The sequence below is a fragment of the Cherax quadricarinatus genome, unplaced genomic scaffold, assembly GCF_038502225.1.
Source record: "Cherax quadricarinatus isolate ZL_2023a unplaced genomic scaffold, ASM3850222v1 Contig188, whole genome shotgun sequence".
Taxonomy (NCBI): domain Eukaryota; kingdom Metazoa; phylum Arthropoda; class Malacostraca; order Decapoda; family Parastacidae; genus Cherax; species Cherax quadricarinatus.
Window position 1 is genome coordinate 6,466 of NW_027195214.1, and position 22,912 is coordinate 29,377.

Sequence of the window (22,912 nt, forward strand, 5' to 3'; positions counted from 1 at the left end):
CCTACTTATCTTATTTTCTTTCTTTCATTATTTCTTTCTTCCTTCATTCTTTCTTTCTTTATTCTTTCTTTCTTCATTCTTCCCTCCCTTCCTTCTGGTTTCTATAATATATATATATATATATATATATATATATATATATATATATATATATATATATATATATATATATATATATACACATATATAGTCACTGGATGCTTATATAGAACTGTTATCTTCTGGAAGCTTTTTTTTTTTGTGAGTGTGTGTGTGTGTGTGTGTGTGTGTGTGTGTGTGTGTGTGTGTGTGTGTGTGTGTGTGTGTGTGTGTGTGTGTGTGTGTGTGTACTCACCTAGTTGTACTCACCTAGTTGAGGTTGCGGGGGTCGAGTCCGAGCTCCTGGCCCCGCCTCTTCACTGATCGCTACTAGGTCACTCTCTCTGAACCGTGAGCTTTATCATACCTCTGCTTAATGCTATGTATGGATCCTGCCTCCACTACATCGCTTCCCCAACTATTCCACTTACTGACTACTCTGTGGCTGAAGAAATACTTCCTAACATCCCTGTGATTCATGTGTGTCTTCAGCTTCCAACTGTGTCCCCTTGTTACTGTGTCCAATTTCTGGAACATCCTGTCTTTGTCCACCTTGTCAATTCCTCTCAGTATTTTGTATGTCGCTATCATGTCCTCCCTATCTCTCCTGTCCTCCAGTGTCGTCAGGTTGATTTCCCTTAACCTCTCCTCGTAGGACATACCTCTTAGCTCTGGGACTAGTTTTGTTGCAAACCTTTGCACTTTCTCTAGTTTCTTTACGTGCTCGGCTAGGTGTGGGTTCCAAACTGGTGCCGCATACTCCAATATGGGCCTAACGTGTGCGTGTGTGTGTGTGTGTGTGTGTACTCACCTATTTGTACTCACCTATTTGTGGTTGCAGGGGTCGAGTCCTAGCTCCTGGCCCCGCCTCTTCACCGGTTGCTACTAGACCCTCTCTCTCCCCGCTCCATGAGCTTTATCAAACCTCGTCTTAAAACTGTGTATGGTTCCTGCCTCCACTACGTCATTTTCTAGGCTATTCCACTGCCTTACAACTCTATGACTGAAGAAATACTTCCTACTATCTCTCTGACTCATTTGTGTCTTCAACTTCCAATTGTGGCCTCTTGTTTCTGTGTCCCCTCCCTGGAACATCCTGTCCTTGTCCACCTTGTCTATTCCACGCAGTATTTTATATGTCGTTATCATGTCTCCCCTGACCCTCCTGTCCTCCAGTGTCGTCAGGCCGATTTCCCTTAATCTTTCTTCATAGGACATTCCCCTTAGCTCTGGAACTAACCTTGTTGCAAACCTTTGTACTTTCTCTAGTTTCTTGACGTGCTTTATCAAGTGCGGGTTCCAAACAGGTGCTGCATACTCCAGTATGGGCCTGACATACACGGTGTACAGTGTCTTGAATGATTCCTTACTAAGGTGTCGGAATGCTGTTCTCAGGTTTGCCAGGCGCCCATATGCTGCAGCAGTTATCTGATTGATGTGTGCTTCCGGAGACATGCTCGGTGTTATACTCACCCCAAGATCTTTCTCCTTGGGTGAGGTTTGCAGTCTTTGGCCACCTAGCCTATACTCTGTCTGTGGTCTTCTGTGCCCTTCCCCTATCTTCATGACTTTGCATTTGGCAGGATTAAATTCGAGAAGCCATTTGCTGGACCAGGTGTCCAGTCTGTCCAGGTCTCTTTGAAGTCCTGCCTGGTCCTCATCAGATTTAATTCTCCTCATTAACTTCACATCATCTGCAAACAGGGACACTTCTGAGTCTAACCCTTCCGTCATGTCGTTCACATATACCAAAAATAGCACTGGTCCTAGGACCGACCCCTGTGGGACCCCGCTCGTCACAGGTGCCCACTGTGATACATCATTACGTACCATGACTCGTTGTTGCCTCCCTGTCAGGTATTCTCTGATCCATTGCAGTGCCCTTCCTGTTATATGCGCCTGATGCTCTAGCTTCTGCACTAATCTCTTGTGAGGAACTGTGTCAAAGGCCTTCTTGCAGTCCAAGAAGATGCAATCAACCCACCCCTCTCTCTCTTGTCTTACTTCTGTTATTTTATCATAAAACTCCAGAAGGTTTGTGACACAGGATTTGCCTTCCGTGAATCCGTGCTGGTTGGCATTTATACTCCTGTTCCGTTCCAGGTGCTCCACCACTCTCCTCCTGATAATCTTCTCCATAATTTTGCATACTATACACGTCAATGACACAGGTCTATAGTTTAGTGCCTCTTTTCTGTCTCCTTTTTTGAAAATGGGAACTACATTTGCTGTCTTCCATACCTCAGGTAGTTGCCCAGTTTCCAGGGATGTGTTGAAGATTGTGGTAAGTGGTACGCACAACATATCTGCTCCCTCTCTAAGGACCCATGGAGAGATGTTGTCCGGTCCCATTGCCTTTGAGGTATCGATGTCCCTTAGCAGTTTCTTCACCTCCTCCTCATCTGTATGTATGTCGTCCAACACTTGTTGGTTTATTCCTTGTTGGTGTCCCCATCTGGTCTGTCCCCCCAGAGTCCTTCCTGTCTCTACTGTAAATACTTCCTTAAATCTCGTGTTGAGCTCCTCACATACCTCTTGATCGTTTCTTGTGAGTTCCCCACCTTCTTTCCTCAGCCTTATCACCTGGTCCTTGACTGTTGTCTTCTTCCTAATGTGGCTATACAGCAGTTTCGGGTCAGATTTGACTTTCGATGCTATGTCGTTTTCATACTGTCTCTGGGCCTCCCTCCTTATCTGCGCATACTCGTTTCTGGCTCTTCTACTAATCTCCTTGTTTTCCTGGGTCCTATGCCTCCTGTACCTTTTCCATTCTCTGTTGCACTTAGCTTTTGCCTCCCTACACCTTCGGGTAAACCAAGGACTCGTCTTGGTCTTCCTATTATTTCTGTTTCCCTTGGGAACAAAACTTTCCTCTGCCTCCTTGCACTTTGTTGCCACATATTCCATCATCTCGTTTACTGATTTTCCTACCATTTCTCTGTCCCACTGAACCTCCTGCAGGAAGTTTCTCATACCTGTGTAGTCCCCCCTTTTATAGTTTGGCCTGTCCCCTTCAGTTCCTGTTACCTTCTCCACTTGTAACTCTACTATATAGTCAAAACTCAGAACCACATGATCGCTAGCTCCAAGGGGCCTCTCGTAAGTGATGTCCTCGATGTCTGAACTGCTCAGGGTGAACACAAGATCCAGTCTTGCTGGCTCATGTGTGTGTGTGTGTGTGTGCATATGTGGTGTGTGTGTGTGTGTGTGTGTGTGTGTGTGTGTGTGTGTGTGTGCATGTGTGTGTGTGTGTGTGTGTGTACTCACCTAGTTGTACTCACCTAGTTGAGGTTGCAGGGGTCGAGTCCGAGCTCCTGGCCCCGCCTCTTCACTGATCGCTACTAGGTCACTCTCCCTGAGCCGTGAGCTTTATCATACCTCTGCTTAAAGCTATGTATGGATCCTGCCTCCACTACATCGCTTCCCAAACTATTCCACTTACTGACTACTCTGTGGCTGAAGAAATACTTCCTAACATCCCTGTGATTCATCTGTGTCTTCAGCTTCCAACTGTGTCCCCTTGTTACTGTGTCCAATCTCTGGAACATCCTGTCTTTGTCCACCTTGTGTGTGTGTGTGTGTGTGTGTGTGTGTGCGCACATACGTGTGTGTGTCTGTATGTGTACTCACCTAGTTGTACTCACCTAGTTGAGGTTGCAGGGGTCGAGTCCAAGCTCCTGGCCCCGCCTCTTCACTGGTCACTACTAGGTCACTCTCCCTGAACCATGAGCTTTATCATACCTCTGCTTAAAGCTATGTATGGATCCTGCCTCCACTACATCGCTTCCCAAACTATTCCACTTCCTGACTACTCTGTGGCTGAAGAAATACTTCCTAACATCCCTTTGATTCATCTGTGTCTTCAGCTTCCAACTGTGTCCCCGTGTTGCTGTGTCCAGTCTCTGGAACATCCTGTCTTTGTCCACCTTGTCAATTCCTCTCAGTATTTTGTAAGTCATTATCATGTCCCCCCTATCTCTCCTGTCCTCCAGTGTCGTCAGGTTGATTTCCCTTAACCTCTCCTCATAGGACATACCTCTTAACCCTGGGACTAGTCTTGTTGCAAACCTTTGCACTTTCTCTAGTTTCTTTACATGCTTGGCTAGGTGTGTGTGTGTGTGTGTGTACTCACCTAGTTGTACTCACCTAGTTGAGGTTGCGGGGGTCGAGTCCGAGCTCCTGGCCCCGCCTCTTCACTGATCGCTACTAGGTCACTCTCCCTGAGCCGTGAGCTTTATCATACCTCTGCTTAAAGCTATGTATGGATCCTGCCTCCACTACATCGCTTCCCAAACTATTCCACTTACTGACTACTCTGTGGCTGAAGAAATACTTCCTAACATCCCTGTGATTCATCTGTGTCTTCAGCTTCCAACTGTGTCCCCTTGTTACTGTGTCCAATCTCTGGAACATCCTGTCTTTGTCCACCTTGTCAATTCCTCTCAGTATTTTGTATGTCGTTATCATGTCCCCCCTATCTCTCCTGTCCTCCAGTGTCGTCAGGTTGTGTGTACGTGTGTGTGTATGTGTGTGTGTGTGTGTGTGTGTGTACACTCCTAAATGTGCTGAGCAAGGGGGCCAGCAGCTGTTAAAATGACATATTATGCCACGACTCACTACCCTTACTGGCTGTCAACACCCATGGGGTCACTTGTCTTCCTCCCCACCTCCTTCTAACTACCTACCATTCTTTCTTTCTTTTTCTTTCTCTCTTTCTTTCTTTTTCTTTCTCTTTTTTCTATTTCTTTCTTCCTTTTTCTTTCTTTCTCTTTCTTTCTTTTTCTTTCTCTTTCTTTCTTCCTCTTCCTTTCTTCCTTTCTCTTTCTTTCTTTCTCCTTCTTTCTTTCTTTCTTCTGGTATCCTGGGCATTGCTCTCAGTCACAAACTCCTCAAAACCATGAAATTCATCTTCACTGACACTTCCATCTGTGTCAGTGATCACTTGGGAAGAGAAGTCCCAGATTCACCTGGATGTCACATATTTCTTACCGCTAGGCATGCTGAACAAGGACTACTGAAATGGCATTACCACAATGCACCACTGGCTACCCAATTTTTTTTTATAGTGCGCACGCTGACCATGGAGACCCATTCTCTCACATGTGGGCCTACCAGTTTTCTCCTGCTTGATCTGAAGCTGCTAGAATTTTGGCGTATTAATATGTCAAGCACATTGGCTCGTAAGATGTATATATACGACCGAAACAGTCAAAGGGTTAATTAACCTATCAACAGAGACTCTTTCTGCTACATCTTCCTCATTTTCATCACTGCTTTCTCCTCCACTGGTTTGCTGCTGTGGATTTACAACCATCTGCACAATTTCTGAGTCATTATAATGATGAAATTTGAGTCAGTATAATGATCTGAATCAGTATAATGATGAAATTTGAGTCAGTATAATGATCTGAATCAGTATAATGATGAAATTTGAGTCAGTATAATGATCTGAATCAGTATAATGATGAAATTTGAAATTATGCTAGCCAAAATTAGTGCCAGATTACTGTTAGAACCGGATAACTGATTGCCAGATTAGTGATGGCCGACCTGTACTTCCCACCTCCACCCCTCCTTTATAGTGCAGGCACTGTATTTCCCACTTCCACCCCTCCTTCATAGCGCAGGCACTATTTCCCACCTCAACCCCTCCTTCATAGTGCAGGCACTATTTCCCATCGCCACCCCTCCTTTATAGTGCAGGCACTGCTCTTCCCACCACCACCCCTCCTTCAGAGTGCAGGCACTGCTCTTCCCATTACCACCCCTCCTTCAGAGTGCAGGCACTGCTCTTCCCACCAGCACCCCTCCTTCAGTGTAGGCACTGCTCTTCCCACCAGCACCCCTCCTTCAGAGTGCAGGCCTTGCTCTTCCCATCTCCACCTCTCCTTCAGAGTGCAGGCACTGCTCTTCCCACCAGCACCCCTCCTTCAGAGTGCAGGCCTTGCTCTTCCCATCACCACCCCTCCTTCAGAGTGCAGACACTGCTCTTCCCACCACCACCCCTCCTTCAGAGTACAGGCCCTGCTCTTCCCACTACCACCCCTCCTTCCAAGTGCAGACACTGCTCTTCCCACCACCACCGAGTCGAGTCAACCACCCCTCCTTCAGAGTGCAAGCATTTCTTTTCCCACCACCCCTCCTTCAGAGCGCAGGCACTGCTATTCCCAGCACCACCCCTCCTTCAGAGTGCAGACCCTGCTCTTCCCACCACCCCTCCATCAGAGTGCAGGCACTATTCTTCCCACCTCCTGTACTCAACTCTGGCTAACCAGTTTCAAGTCTGTCATAACTCAACATAAAAACCTTGACGCATTCATTACGTACCTTTTACTGAAATGAGAGAATTAAGTAACGTGAGTGGCTGCAGGCACAGCACAGGAGAAATATCCTTGAGTGGTGTCTGGAAGGGGTTGCGACTATCCAGTTGAAGGTGAGAGTGAGTGCTCAACCTTAACTCTGTCTCGACAGCTTCACAGGTTTTATCCAATACCTAAAATAGAAAGTTATGCATATGTTTAAACTCAAGATACTGTATGTGGTCACATTCTTCAACTCACAATCCGTCTCCTACCAAGATGTTGTGACCCAAAAGAAACGGAAGCACATTAACCATGGTTCAATCAATCAATCTTGCCAAAAGTGTGCTGATACCACTGCTCAGATGACCCTCCAAGCTGCAGTGTCTTCACTCTTCCTCTAGACTGCAGGCACTGTGCTTCCCTCTTACAGGACTCAAGTCTGGCTATCAAATCTCTCTGAATCCCTTCATAAATGTTACTCAGCTCACACTCCAACAGCATGTCAAGTTATAAAAGCCACATGCCTCCACTCACTCTTATCTAACACTCTCACACACACTTCGTAGATGTTTAAGCCCCTCACACACAAACCCTCCTTTACCCCTTCCCTGTATGTTTATATTCACACCTGTTCTGAGCTGTCTGGGTATTAGCGTGGGGCGTTACCAAGCACCATGGCTTGTTGTAGTGTTTCAGAATCTCAGATTAAAGTGTAGAAGGAGGAGGTTCTACTTGTTCAGGAGGAAAATAGGAGGCTGAAGTTTTGCATAGATGTGTTTGGGAGTGAGTGTGAGGAAATGCTTACCACCAGTGAGAGTGGCAGCCACTTGAAGTGGCAAGTGGTTCACAGTTCAGGAAGAAGGAAGATAAGGAGGGTTAATAAAGAAGATGTGAAGGTAGGAAATTGATTCTCTGTTCTCCAAGAAGAGTGTACTTCACTGGTTTGTGAGGTTAAAGGTACCTCTGACTCTTTTGCTTATCAAGGTAAGAATATTCTGATTGTGGGAGACTCTCAGGTAAAATATATGGACGGTGCTTTTTGTAGCAGAGATAGAAAAGTCAGACAGAGAGTGTGCCTCCCAGGAGCTGGTGTTGGTGACAGAGTCAGCAGGTTGGATAATATTATATCAGGTAATGGGAAAAAGCCTATTATCTGTCTTAGTGCTGGTGTCTGAAATGACATTGAGAAGGGCAGGAGACAGGAGCTACTAGATAAGTACAGGTCAGCCATAGAAGTAGTCAGGTCTAAGGGAGGGATCACTATCACATCTAGCATCTTGTCTAGAAGGGGAGTGGGCAATGAATGGATGTCTAGGGCAATTGGCATAAATTGCTGGCTAGACAGGTACTACAAGGAACTTGCAATCCCATTCATTGATAACTGTGACAAATTCTATGGCAAACATGATATGTATGCAAGGGATGGGGTTCATCTCTCTGGGGTTGGAGTGGTTGCATTAGCCAATTCGATTGAGGGGGTAACTGATGATTTGTCTAGGACTTTAAACTGATAGATTATAGAGGTATGGGAGTTTGTGGGAAACAATCAGGCTGCAGTATTACTGTTGGAAACAGAAGATATTACCAGGATAACTCAGGGATATATTTAAAAGACAATATTCAAAATAAAGTTCCTAATAAAGGCAAAGCAACTGATCAACAAACAGAGATAGATAGCAGAGGGAAACGAGTGACTAAGGTTTACTATACAAATAGTAGGAGTCTGAGAAATAAGATTACTTGCAAGTGCAGGTAATATTGACATTATTGCTATAACTGAGAACTGGTTCAACATGAAGGATAGAGAAATGCCTTCTGAATGTAGCATAAAGGGTTATAAACTATTCCACACTGATAGGGTCAACAGGAAGGGTGGTTGTGAGGGAAAAGTTCAATAGATAGGAGCAGCGAGGGAGTATATAGCAACAATAGTTTCATTGCCGGCTACTTGTTAAGGTTGGGTAAATCAAGCTCCCGCTATTCCCGCCATTTTTCCCCCACCCCGAAAATGATAGTTTGACTGCCGGCTGCTTGTTAACGTAGGGTCAGTCTAGCTCCCGCTATCCCTTCCCCTCCTTCTTCCCCCCCTCCCCGAAAGGTGACGTGTGGGGCTCCGATCCAAACAGCAATCACTAGACTCACAGCTCCCAGCACTAATCTTGGATGACAGAGAGGGTCACCTGCCAATCAACAAGTAGAACTGATGGAGATGGACTAACGTCCTGAGACTTCCCCTTTTTGGATTTAATTACCTGTGCACCTGTATGAAATTGCAGGATGTAACCCCTCATCATTGCAGTGGTAAAGAACCTGCTTTCCTGTCATCGAGATATAATACTCACGGCTATACTGTGAAGAACGAACCGGTGGGTTGTAACCAACATATCATCAGCAACGGCTACGATTTCAACAACACAGTGTCACCAACACCAGACACCGGTGGTAATACTTGGTAATACTGAAGTTGTTACAGGGCTGAGTAAGCCTTCACAAGTGGCGACCTTGCCAGGATCAACTTGACTGAATCAAGATTCAACTCCATCTCGAATCTACCATTGGAACTTCAATGCCGCATACCACAGACGGTTACCACCAGCCATGAGTAATCATTCTCTATGGTAGGACTACAGTACAGGCATTTAAAAGATTTGGTGATTGTTATAGTCTCAATTTATTGTAAGTCAAGTCAAGGCAGAAATACTAGTTTATTCTGCCATCTATTTTTGTGTGAGCTTGAAACACTTTGGAGGATTAGACTCTAGGGACCCGAGATTTTCCAATGACAATTTGTTTCATTGAGCTCTTTATTATATCAAGGGAACTGTCATAGGACACTCTTGATTTGTTGGTGAGAAGATTGGATGGTCAAGTGACCCCATTCTACTTACTGTTTGCTCGGAGCCGGCATAGAACCCTTTGTTTTAATTAATACATATTGTTTAGACTCCATGATGAGGCCTCAATAAGGAAGTTCACAGCTGACCTAGAGACTGTTGACTGGCCTACAGAATTCTCCAAGGCCAATGGTATTGATGACTGGACAGACATTTTTCTTAACAAACTACTTAGACTATACAACAAACATAGTCCTATAAAAACGAAACAGATCACAAACAAACGGCTTGGTTGCCCATGGCTAACCAGCACCATTCTGAAATCCATTGATAAGAAACACCAATATGAAAAGCAATATGGACAGGGCTTAATACACAAAGATATTCTTAACACTTTGACTGTCGCGGCCGTATATATACATCTTACGAGGTACCGTGTTTGACGTATACATACTCATAAATTCTAGCGGCTTCAAATCAAGCAGGAGAAAGTTGGTAGGCCCACATGTGAGAGAATGGGTCTGTGTGATCAGTGTGCACCATATAAAAAAAATCCTGGAGCACGCAGTGCATAATGAGAAAAAAAAAACTCTGAACGATTTTTTTAATTAAAATGCAGATTTTGTGGTCTATTTTCGTATAGTATTTATGATTGTATTCTCGTTTTCTTGGTCTCACTTGATAGAATGGAAAACATATTATAGAAATAGAGGTGATTTTGACTGATTTTACTATAAAAAGAACCTAGAAATGGAGCTCAAAGTAGGGGAAATGTTTGATTTTTGCCAATGTTCAAAAGTAAACAAATGATGCCATTGTCCAATAAATGTCCAACTAGCCATTCTAATATGCAGTCATGAATGGGTTGATGTTATTTATACAATTATTACAGTATTGCAGTAGTCTGCATAATAGTAAGTCTTCTATTTTTTGTTTGAATAAAAATTCAAAATAGAAAGCAAGAGTAATATCAGAGGGGCGTGGAGACATGACTGATGAACAAAGAAAATGTTATTTTAGAGCTAGGAATGTCTGCATTGTTCATTCTGGACCTTATTTTGAAATTGTCATATTTTTTAGTTTTCGTGAAATTGGCCAAAATGCAAATTTCTGACCACATTATTAGGTAGTTGAAATCGGTAAATGGGCAGTTTCTTGTACTCAATCAATAGAAAAAATGGAGTTCTAAAGAAATAGCTATGAGTTTGGGCGACTGGAACAATGGAATTAGCCGAAAATAGGGCTCAAAGTGGGCGAAATCGCCGATTTGTAAACAGCGCCGAGGTCGCTAACTTCGTGAGAGCATAATTCCGTCAGTTTTCCATCAAATTTTGTTTTTTTGGTGTCATTACAATCGGGAAAAGATTCTCTATCATTTCATAAGAAAAAATAATTTTTATTTCTTTTTAAATTTGGCGACACCAGGAGACACCTCAGGATTGGGGGTTGCGACAAAGGGTTAAACACTATTCATCAGTCCTCACCAAAGTAATAAAGAAAGCCAAACAACTATACTACTCCAGTAGATTCAGTGACACAAGAGGAGATATAAAAAAGACCTGGAAAACACTCTCTCAGACTCTAGGGACCCACAAACTGAAAAAAAACAAGAATATTGTCCTAACTAAACCTAATGAAACACCACTGCAACCCACCGACACAGCTAACAAGATAAACGACTTCTTCTCAACCATAGGTTCTAATCTCGCCAATAAAATCCCACGTACCAATGCCCATGCCGGGGATTACCTAGATGGGAATTTCCCAAATTCCTTCTATCTTGCTCCAACTGAGCCCACGGAAGTCACCGAGATTATAAAGTCACTTAAAAATAACTCAGGGAATCTGTCTCATGTCCCACCATTATTGTACAAGAGAGTGGCCCATGTCCTCTCGCATATTATCTCATTACTTTTTAACAAGTCACTAGAAACTAGAACACTCCCGAAATTACTAAAGACGGCAAGGGTTACACCAATACATAAAGGTGGTGACCCTACAGATTTAAACAACTATAGGCCAATATCAAACTTACCATTGCTATCCAAAATCTTTGAGAAACTCGTGCACAGGAGACTGTATTCATTTATAACGTCACAAAACATACTCAACCCCTGCCAATTTGGATTCAGGAAAAATAAAAGCACTAACGATGCAATCATAAAAATGCTAGATCTGCTTTACACAGCATTGGAAAATAAGGAATATCCACAAGGAATTTTTATTGACCTAAGAAAAGCTTTTGACACAGTAGACCACGGCATCCTACTCCACAAACTTGACCATTATGGTATAAGAGGCCATGCGCTTGCATATTTCAAATCTTACCTTACTAATAGGTATCAGTATGTCACCATTAAAGACACAGCATCAACAACACAGCCACTCGATACTGGAGTTCCGCAGGTAAGTGTCCTTGGTCCCCTGCTCTTCCTCATATACATCAATGATCTTACAAACGTATCTCGACACCTGAACCCCATTCTCTTTGCTGACGACACGACTTATGTCATCTCTCACCCTAATCTTGCCACCCTCAACACCATTGTTAATGAGGAGCTGATCAAAATATCGACTTGGATGACAGCCAATAAACTTACACTTAACGTTGACAAAACCTACTACATTATGTTTGGTAGCAGAGCAGGAGATGCGCAAATTAACATTGAGATTGACAACACTCTAATTGCCAGGCATAATGAGGGCAAATTCCTAAGCCTATACCTCGACAACAACCTGAACTTCAGCACCCATATCCAACACATAACAAAAAAAGTATCCAAAACGGTTGGGATCCTCTCCAAGATACGATATTACGTGCCGCAAACTGCCCTTCTCACACTATACCATTCACTTATATATCCATACCTCACCTATGCTATCTGTGCTTGGGGTTCAACTGCAGCAACACACCTAAAGCCAATAATAACCCAACAAAAAGCCGCAGTAAGAATAATCACTAAATCCCATCCCTGGCAACACACCCCCCCCCCATCTTCATAGATCTAAACTTACTCCCTGTTCAGTACATCCACACTTACTACTGTGCAATCTACATCTACAGGACCTTAAATTCCAATATTAACCTTGACCTAAAATGCTTTCTTGATAGTTGTGACAGAACCCACAGGCACAACACCAGACACAAACATCTCTATGACATTCCCCGTATCCGACTAAACCTTTACAAAAATTCAATGTATGTCAAAGGCCCTAAAATCTGGAACACCCTACGTGAAAATTCCAAAACTGCAGACACATTCATCACCTTCAAAACTACCATCAGAAAACATCTTATCTCCCTGATACACCCTGTCAACTAATAATACGAATACCACCTGGTGGTTCACACTTACACTCACTGACCCATTTGACCATAAACAGAAATATCAATCTCAATCTCAAAATAATGAATCTTAACTAGTCATAAGTTGGCCTGTGATACTCCAATACTGAAACTATGTATAGTGCCAAAACAAAAGCATTCACATTGCTAAACTCACAACTAGTATTTAGTCACTTAGCCATAATACCAACTTACCTCATAATTTTGTAATATTTTAAACTTAAGATTTAATATAAGTCTGCCTGAAATGCCTAACCATGCTAGGTGTTCTAGTGGTACACTCTGTAATTATTATTTTACTACATGTAAACCACACAATAACCAAATTCTGTAAACTCAGCATTGTAATCCTTATAGAGAATAAACTTTGAATTTACAGTTTGAGCGGAGCAGGAATTGAACCCTCCGTTTTCTTTAATACCAGTTTCATTTCCCCTGATAGTTTAAGTTATTCTTTCAAGTATGGAGGAATACCAGTTTTGGATGAATGCTTTAAGTAAGTTAGGAATAACAGGGAAAAATTTAGAATCTTTCAATAGTGGAAAGATCCAGGAAAGACTTGAGAGAGAATTGAGAGAGAAGAGAGACAGTTAGAAAGGGAAAGAGAAGAGAAAAAGGAGAGAGAGAGAATTGAGAGAGAAATCCAAGAAAGACGGTTAGAAAGAGAAAGAGAAGACAAAAAGGAGCGTGATAGACTTGATCGTGAAGAAAGAGCTAGAGTACGTGAGGAACAGGCTAAAATACGTGAGGAACAGGCTAAAATAAGAGAACTTGAGGAAAGAGCAAAGGATAGAGAAGTTGAGGAAAAAGCTAGAGAACGTGAGGAAAAAGCTAGGGAATGTGAGGAAAAAGCTAGAGAACTTGAGTTAATAGAGAGAGAAAAGGATCGCGAGCTCGAAAAATCTCGCCTTGAATTAGAGAATAAAAAGTTAACTCTTACACAACAACAATTAGAGGAAGGAGTAATTGAACATCATGCTGCTAGTGCACATATTCCAACACCTAATTTACCTCCCTTCACAGAGGGGGAAGACATAACTTCATACATTATAAGGTTTGAAAATACCGCTACCCTCTGTGAATGGCCTGCTGACACCTGGGCTACCAGGTTAGGAATGTTATTTTCTGGTACAGCCTTGAATATCTATGCAACTTTGTCGCAGGACATCATTTATAATTAAAACCTACTGAAGAAGGCAATCCAGTTGTCAGGAGGAGGAAGAAGAAGATGTAATAATATTGTTCCCTTGAAGCAAGAAAAAAAAAAGTCCACCCCATGACAGTGACAAGATAAGGGGAGATAACATCTGATAAGAGCTGACTTTGATGAGGGTAAAGGAGGGTAATATTACATGACCATTGCCCTCCCTTTGTTTTTGCTGGTACACAAACATTTCTGTCTGTCTATTTGTCTGTCTGTCAAGCTCCCTGTCTGTCCATCTAGCTCTCTGTCTCAGAGAGAGCCACAAGACTGTCATCACGTTTACTCACATCTTCAAGCAGAGTATAGCACTTTGTCTGGATTTCTTGGGTTATCCTAGGTAATTTACACTATGTATACTTGTATTTATGTGTACCTGTGAGACAGAGATAGGCAGACAGATAGAAAGAGAGACAGATTGAAAGATATAAAATGAGGGAGAAAGATAATTAGATAGAATGGAGGAGGGGAAGCAGCATCCGACCCCATTGTTTTGACAGGCGGTAGGGTAGTGACTAATGACACAATATGTCACTTTGACAGCTGCCGACTCCTGACTCAAAACAATTATAAGCCACACACTCGCACACAAGGAGGAGGAGGAGGAGGAAGAAGAAGAAGAGGAGGAAGAAGAAGAAGAGGAGGAAGAAGAGGAGGAGGAGGAAGAAGAAGAAGAGGAGGAAGAGGAGGAGGAAGAGGAGGAGGAAGAGGAGGAGGAAGAGGAGGAGGAAGAGGAGGAGGAAGAGGAGGAAGAGGAGGAGGAAGAGGAGGAGGAAGAGGAGGAGGAAGAGGAGGAGGAAGAGGAGGAGGAAGAGGAGGAGGAAGAGGAAGAGGAGGAAGAGGAAGAGGAAGAGGAAGAAGAAGAAGAATTGTTTGTTTGTTTTTGTAAACAAGTTTTGTAAACAATATATTGATAATTATGTTTGTGTGCTTGTTGTGTTGTATACAACGAGTGTATATATATACATTGCACCTTACTTTGGTCTCATAGGCCACATAAGTTATGTGAAAAAATAAAATAGTGAAAAAAACAAAAAACCTTCAATTACAAGTAAACTAAAGTTTACCGGGTGAGCGGCAGTCGCCGCTGTTGCCATACGCGGCTCATTTTCTGCAAACTTCATGGCTCTATATCTCGGTAAGTACCGATGGCAAAAATTTTTTTTTTGGACTAAAACACTCAGAAAAATAATCTTAACATTTTCATAAGAAAAAATAATTTTTTTTTTTTTTGAATATTTGGCGACATAGAATGACAGTTTCAGAGAGGGACCTGAAACAGTCAAAGGGTTAAAGCATATCAAAAAACCACTAATTCTTACAGGAAAGATTTCAGGTATGCCACCTTACAGCCTGGCCAGAACTTTCAGCAGTTACAGGTAACACTCTTTCGTTTGTTTGACTTTTGGATAGAGTTCAGGAATTGATCACAGTTATGAATCTCTTAGAGACTTCATGGTTGCTGACCAGTTCCTGACAGTTCTTCCTCACCAGATACAAACATTCATCAGAGAACGTAACCTGATTAAAGCTGAGGAAGTTGCTGAGGCTGCTGACCTGTATGCTGAGGCTCACAATTCCTATAAAGACCTAAAGGGATCGAACCCTAAGGGCAAGGGTTCATCAGACCTTAAGAAATCAAAGCCTCTAGTGGAAAGTAAAATGACTTCTTTTATTCCTGTTTGTCATTTGTGTGGTGTTAAGGGACATAAACGTCCAGATTGTCCTAAGAAGGTCCAAAAAGTTGGAAGATGTTTTAAAGACTGTAATAACAAAGCACCCTTCTGTTCAGGAACAGTTAATGGACTTAATGTATCTACCATTTTACGAGACACTGGATGCACATGTATAGTCATTTCTGATAAGCTGTTCCCTAACCTTAAAGAAACTCATTCCTCTGCTATACTTTCAGAATACTTGGGCCGTACGGACACTTTTCCTACCATCCGTTGTTACATTAGGTCTAAATGGTTCACAGGTTGGTCTGAAGCCGTACTAGCTCCCATCACTTCTTGCTCCGTACTAATAGGTAATGTAAAAGGTGCCATTCTTCCTTCTGAGGTTGACCTTTCATCACCAAAGATGGACATAGGTGTTTCAGATCCTCTTTCCGTAGAGTCAGAGAAGCCCCTCGAAAGTTCAGATGAGACAATGTCTCGTGAGATTCATGTGGGATTAAAAACCAGTGATGCTACTCTTGAAAGCGAGGTAGTAGGATCACCGGTTAACTTGTTAGATGAAAGTGAAGATATCACCTCCGATACCATAAATGTCTTGACTAGGGCTCAAACCAAAGCCCAGGCTTCTCCTACTGTCCATCCTTTGATTTTCCCTGACTTTAAGCCTTAAGATATATCGAAGGACTCCTTTGTCAATTTACAACGTAATTGCCCTTCTCTTCAGAATTGCCATAATGCCGTTAAACAAAATCAAGTTATCCAAAGGAAAAACTTTTCATATAAATTTGAATACATAAAAGGTATCTTGTACAAGTCAGTATTCAAATTAAATTCAGATAAGATAGACTATTCCATCTTAGTTGTTCCAAGTCAATGCAGAGAGACTGTTCTTAAAATGGCGACCCGGTGACCCGGTGGTCTGGTGGCTAAAGCTCCCGCTTCACACACGGAGGGCCCGGGTTCGATTCCCGGCGGGTGGAAACATTTGACACGTTTCCTTACACCTGTTGTCCTGTTCACCTAGCAGCAAATAGGTACCTGGAACTGTCATCCTCCCGAGGTACCAGGCGAGTACCTATGGTCAAAATGCCAATCTTTACGGTACCGTTTGAAAGAGTAGCTATTGACATCGTTGGTCCTTTATCTCCACTTTCATCTGGGGGACATAGATATATATTAACATTAGTTGATTATGCTTCGAGTTTCCCTGAAGCCGTTCCCTTAAAAACCATAACTACTACAGAGGTGGCTGAAGCCCTTTTGTCCATCTTCTCCAGAGTGGGCATCCCTAGAGAAATTTTGTCTGACCGTGGGACACAATTCACATCTGACTTAATGCAACATCTATACCAACTTCTGGGAATGAAGCCTCTCTTCACCACACCCTATCATCCCAGCAGTAATGGGAGGATTGAGCGCCAGCATTCGATTCTAAAGTCAATTTTAAGGAAACTTTGTTCCCTTAAACCTAAGGAGTGGCATCGTTACCTACCCTGTGCTTTTTTTGCCATGAGGGAAGTTCCCAGTGACTCTTTGGGGTTTTCACCTTTTGAACTTCTCTATGGTAGACAGGCCAGAGGTCCACTGTCCATCCTTCATGACTTATGGACTAATGAGGATAAGGACCTGCCTCGTATGGGCCAGTAGGCCTTCTGCAGTGTTCCTACATTCTTATGTTCTTATGTTCTTAAATGCTGAGGTTCAGTCTTCTTACCAGTTTCTCCTTGACCTTAGATCCAAACTTGAGGAGACCTCTGACAAAGTTTCGAAAAACTTAAGTTTGTCAATGGACCAGTACAAAACCTATTTTGATTCCAAAAGTCAGAGGAGAAGTTTTAAAGTAGGGGATGAAGTTCTTGTACTTTTGCCTATCAAGTCAAATAAATTATTAGTAGCATGGAAAGGTCCATATAAAATATTAAAAATTTGTGGGAAAGTTGACTACCTCATAAAAGTCAAGGGGAAACCTAAGCTTTATCATATCAACATCCTTAAGAAATATTACCGAAGAAATTCGGTTAACTGCCTTAATAACTTTGACTTAGTTTTTCCACACGAACTTGATAAGACAACTGAAGAATGTAAGGTGTGTGTAATTGACACCTCTAACTTAGACTATGATGAAGAACTACATGACTTGGTGACTCTTGACCTCTCGGACGCAACCAACATTAATATTAACCCTTTCAGGGTCTGTCCCGTAGATCTATGGGTTCACGTTGAGTGTCCAAACTGTAGATCTACGCCAAAATTCTAGCGCCGTCAAATTTAGCGCGAAAACGCTCATAGGCCTACATGTGAGAGAACAGGTCTGTGTGGTGGGTGTGCGCCATAAACAAAAAATCTAGGCGCCCGTATAGCATTGTGGGAACGCCGGCTCAGTTACCCTTGTTCACCATGCCTCGTCGCAAGTCAGCTCTCACTCCCCAGAAAATTGGGACTCTCCTCTTCCTATCTGATAGTTCTGACAGTGATGGAAGTGGGAATGAAGACAAATTCTACGGCTTTGATCAGTTAGTGACCGAAAAGAATGACCAGGATATCGATAATAGTGCAGAAAACCCTGACGATCCTCAACCTTCTACCTCTGGTGTGGGCACTCGTGAATCACGGTCGGTTGTTCCTCAATGCAAGAGAAAACTAATATTTTCACGTGGCCAGGCCTCTGACTTCAGTAAGGATGATGATAGTGACGTGGATTGTGATTTTATTGCGCTCGACGATCATTCGAGTAGTGATAGTGAGGAATCATATTCACCAGTGAAGCGTCGGTACGTTCGCCGCCACATGCGCTTGGGTAGTGTACCTTATGCTGTGCCCAGGGGACGGAGTACATCCTGGAGTACATCCCGTGGTCCTACACCAGTTTTAGGTAGTGATAGTGAGGATGATGTGGCTACACTTGGCATGGATAGACCACAGGCATCAGTGGATGGTGTTAGTGGTGATGGTAGTGGCACCGCCATGCGCGACTCACCAGCCCACGCTGGGACCCACGCTGCTGACTCCTCAGTTCAAGGACAAAGCGGAGCGTCAGCCACCAGCCCACCACAACCACAACCACGCGCACAACCAGCCTATGATGTCCAGTATCCACCAGCAAACCGTATGTGGGATTGGCAGCAAAATCCCAATTTTGTTCCCAAGCCTCACCACTTTGATGACTCTCAAAGTGGAATTCTACCTACTTGTCCCCTTGGAACCACGGCCAATGAACTGGAATTCTTTGAATTATTCTTTGACCAGCCATTGATGGAAACTATTGTCAGGGAAAGTAATAAGTATTTTGAGTACACCATGGCAAATACGATCATATCACCACAGTCACGACTACACAGGTGGAAAGAGACGACTGTTGCAGAAATGTATTTGCTTTTTGCAACAATAATGCTTATGCCTCACGTCTATAAGCATAATATAAAAGCATACTGGTCCACAGACCGGCTAATTTGTACCCCATCCTTCAGTGAAATAATACCAGTGAACAGGTTTATCTTACTGTTACGTATGTTGCACTTCTCTGACAAAACCAGGCCTGACAGAAGTGACAGGTTATACAAGATTAGAAATGTTTTCATGTATCTCAAACAAAAGTTCAGGATATACTTTTATCCATTCAAGAATCTTGTAATTGACGAGTCTTTGATTTTGTTCAAAGGTAGACTGTCATTCAAGCAGTATATACCGAGCAAGAGGAAACGCTTTGGTATAAAACTGTTTGTACTCTGTGATTGTGACAGTGGCCTGGTGTTGGATATTGTTGTATACACGGGTAGTAAAACATTGAAAGATACCAAGATGTTATTGGGTATCTCAGGTGACGTAGTGAGAAACACGATGGCACCTTATCTTGGTAAGGAGCATACATTATACGTATACTGATAACTGGTACACAAGCCCATTACTCAGTGATTTCATGCGAGTGAACAAGACAGATGTGTGTGGCACAGTGCGTTCTAATCGTAAACATATGCCCAGGCCCAACGCAGGTGCTCGTGGTGATGACGTTCAGGTGTTTACTGCCAATGACATCATGGCATTACGGTGGCATGACAAACGAGATGTCACATTGTTTATAACCATTCACCGTAATGAAATGCAAAACAGTGGCAAAGTTGATCGAGTGACTAATGAACGTATTCGAAAACTAGTGACAGTGATTGATTATACACAAAACATGCACTTGGTTGACAAATGTGACATGCAGATTGGTTTTGTTGACTGTGTTCGTAAGAGTTACAAGTAGTACATGAAACTTTTCTTCCATCTCATGGACATTTCAATGCTCAATGCATAACATATGTACCAAATAAAGACTGGCAACAGACCACCATATGGTGAATTTTGTTTGTCTGTTGTCAGACAACTCATAATGAAGTACCAGGTAAGAACACCTGCTATACAACAAGGTCCTCGAATTACTCAGGATATACCCAAGCGTTTGAGGAGGGAAGGTGATCATTTCATAATACAACTTCCTTCAACTCAGAAGAAATTTGCTCAGAAGAGATGCATCGTCTGTGCACAAACAAAACGACGGCAACAAAGACGGAAAGACACTCAGTTTATGTGCGAGGAATGTAAGGTGCCTCTGTGCATGGTGCCTTGTTTCAAGGAGTTCCACAAGCTCCAGCAGTTCTAAAACCATGTCCAGTGATTGTAAATATGTAAATATATGATAGAACATTAGTATTATACAAGATTTGTGCATGTTTATTTTAATAAACAACAGTGGTAAACAATAATATGATAATAACTTTAGTGCGGTTATTGTGTTCAATACAGTGAGTTTATATATATACATTATATACAGTATTGGTCTCTCAGGCCCCAAATGTTAGTAGGAATAGAAAAAAATTGGAAAAGAAAAGAAAAAATGTAAAAACCGCAAAATAATGTAATGCGCGTATGTGGAATTCGTCGATGTTGCCGCCACCACATCATTTTTGACAAACTTCTTGGCACTGTGTCTCGGTAAGTACTGATCAGAATTTTTTTTTTTGTCTTATTACCTTCACAAAAATATGCTCTTTAATTCTGTAAGAAAAAACAATTTTTCTTTTTTCAAAATTTCTTGGACACTGGAGCACCACTTCAGATTTTGGCCTTGGACCCTGAAGGGGTTAATGAATCTTTGGATGACCATAAGAGACATGAACTACTTCAATGTGTGAGTAACTTTTCAGACGTCTTTACTGATATTCCAGGTGTTACCTCCACAGTAGTCCATAAGATTGACTTAGTGACAGACAATCCTATCAAACGAAAATTATACCCAGTTCCAGTTCACCTTAGGGATGCATTTGACTGAGAGGTAGACAAATTATTAAAACTAAAGATCATTGAACCTTCAGTATCTTCATATTGTTCACCAGTAGTCATGGTTAAGAAGGAGGATAATTCATATAGACTTGCTATTGGCTTCAGAGGCCTTAATGCTATAACTCGGTGGGATGCTGAGCCTATGCCCTTAATAGATAGCGATCTACACAAATTTTATGATGCTTCCTTCTTTTCAGAGATTGATATTGCGCAGGCATATCATCAAGTAATGTTAGATCCTTCTTCTAAGCAGTACACCGCTTTTCCTACACACCAAGGACTGATGCAATACAGAACTATGCCCTTCGGTTTGGTAACTGCCTGTGTTACCTATGTGAGACTGATGAGAAAGGTCTTGGGTAATAAGCCAAATGTTTCAGTTTATTTTGATAACATTTACGTAATGATATCCACGTGGGGCGAACATATCCAAACATTAACATCAGTTTTGCGTAGGTTACGCTCACATGGCCTCACTGCCATGCCGAAGAAATGCTTCCTTGGGTATAACAAGATTAGATATCTTGGACTGATACTTTCTAATAACTCTCTACAGCTTCTCCCCAGTAAGATCAAAGCTTTATTAGAATTTAAATTCCCCAAAACCAAGAAGCTCATGCGTAGCTTTCTTGGTTCTGTAAATTTTTATGCACAGTTTATCCCGAACCATACTGATCTTACAGGCATCTTATCCAACTTCCTTAAAAAGTCTGTGAAGGAACCTCTTGAACTTTCCAACGTAGCTCGGGAAAAGTTTAATGAGATTAAAAGTATCTTTTCGAAAGACCCTATACTTAAGATTCCAGATATTAATAAAACATTTTGTTAAGAACTGCTGCCTCCAATACTGGCTTAGGTGCGGTGCTACTACAATACCATGATGGTACTCCCTTCCCTGTATGCTTCCTAAACCGGAAACTCCTTCCCGCAGAAATGAGATACTCCACAATAGAAAAGGAATGTTTGTCCCATGTGTGGGGTATTTCCAAACTTAAATTTTATTTGCTGGGAAAAGAATTCATTTTAGAAACGGACCACAAACCTTTGATATACCTAGAAACTTTTAAGGGAACCAACAGTCGCCTCTTGAGGTGGTCATTGGCACTCCAGGCTTTTAAGTTCCATATTGTGTATATCATTGGTTCATCCAATTATTTCTCTGACTGGTTAAGTCGTGACAGTCAGTAGAAGATTTCTTGCCTTACGCGACTTCCATATGTTAGAACTTTTTCCTCGCCTATTCTTCTTATACTCCTTGACTATAAGTCTTGGTATGGGGGAGTGTGAGGGAAAAGATCAATAGATAGGAGTAGCGAGGGAGTATATAGTAACAATAGTTTCATTGCCGGCTACTTGTTAAGGTAGGGTAAGTCAAGCTCCCGCTATTCCCGCCTTTTTTCCCCCTCCCCGAAAGTGATAGTTTCATTGCCGGCTGCTTGTTAAGGTAGGGTAAGTCGCTGCTTGTTAAGGTAGGGTAAGTTGCTGCTTGTTAAGGTAGGGTAAGTCAAGCTCCCGCTATTCCCGCCTTTTTTCCCCCACCCCGAAAATGATAGTTTGACTGCCGGCTGCTTGTTAACGTAGGGTCAGTCTAGCTCCCGCTATCCCTTCCCCTCCTTCTTCCCCCCCCCAAAAGGTGACGTGTGGGGCTCTGATCCAAACAGTAATCACTAGACTCACAGCTCCCAGCACTACTCTTGGATGACAGAGAGGGTCACCTGCCAATCAACAAGTAGAACTGATGGAGATGGACTAACGTCCTGAGACTTCCCCTTTTTGGATTTAATTACCTGTGCACCTGTATGAAATTGCAGGACGTAACCCGTCATCATTGCAGTGGTAAAGAACCTGCTTTCCTGTCATCGGGATATAATACTCACGGCTATACTGTGAAGAACGAACCGGTGGGTTGTAACCAACACCTGCGACCCCCCCCATCATCAGCAACGGCTACGATTTCAACAACACAGTGTCACCAACACCAGACACCTAAGTTTTATATTAGCGTTGAATTCAGTTATCATTTATATTTTTCATTGTTCATTTTCTTTAATGTAGGATTAATATTTCATATTTAAGTGTTTTATATTTTATATTTTCTATATAATAAAGTGTTTATGTTTGTCAGTTTTTATTCTTTTTCTATACATTAA

The 22,912-nt window shown here is 42.3% G+C and overlaps 1 protein-coding gene across 1 annotated transcript in view; it reads right to left on the minus strand.

Annotated features, from left to right (window-relative positions):
• Positions 1–6,382: 6,382 nt before the first annotated feature.
• Positions 6,383–22,912, minus strand: part of LOC128700413 (WASH complex subunit 4) — a 216,713-nt gene continuing 200,183 nt past the window's right edge. Inside the window, exon 11 of the mRNA XM_070080171.1 lies at positions 6,383–6,571. Coding sequence (XP_069936272.1) covers positions 6,398–6,571 — 174 coding nt within the window. The 3' untranslated portion in view covers positions 6,383–6,397. The remainder of the gene's footprint in view (positions 6,572–22,912) is intronic.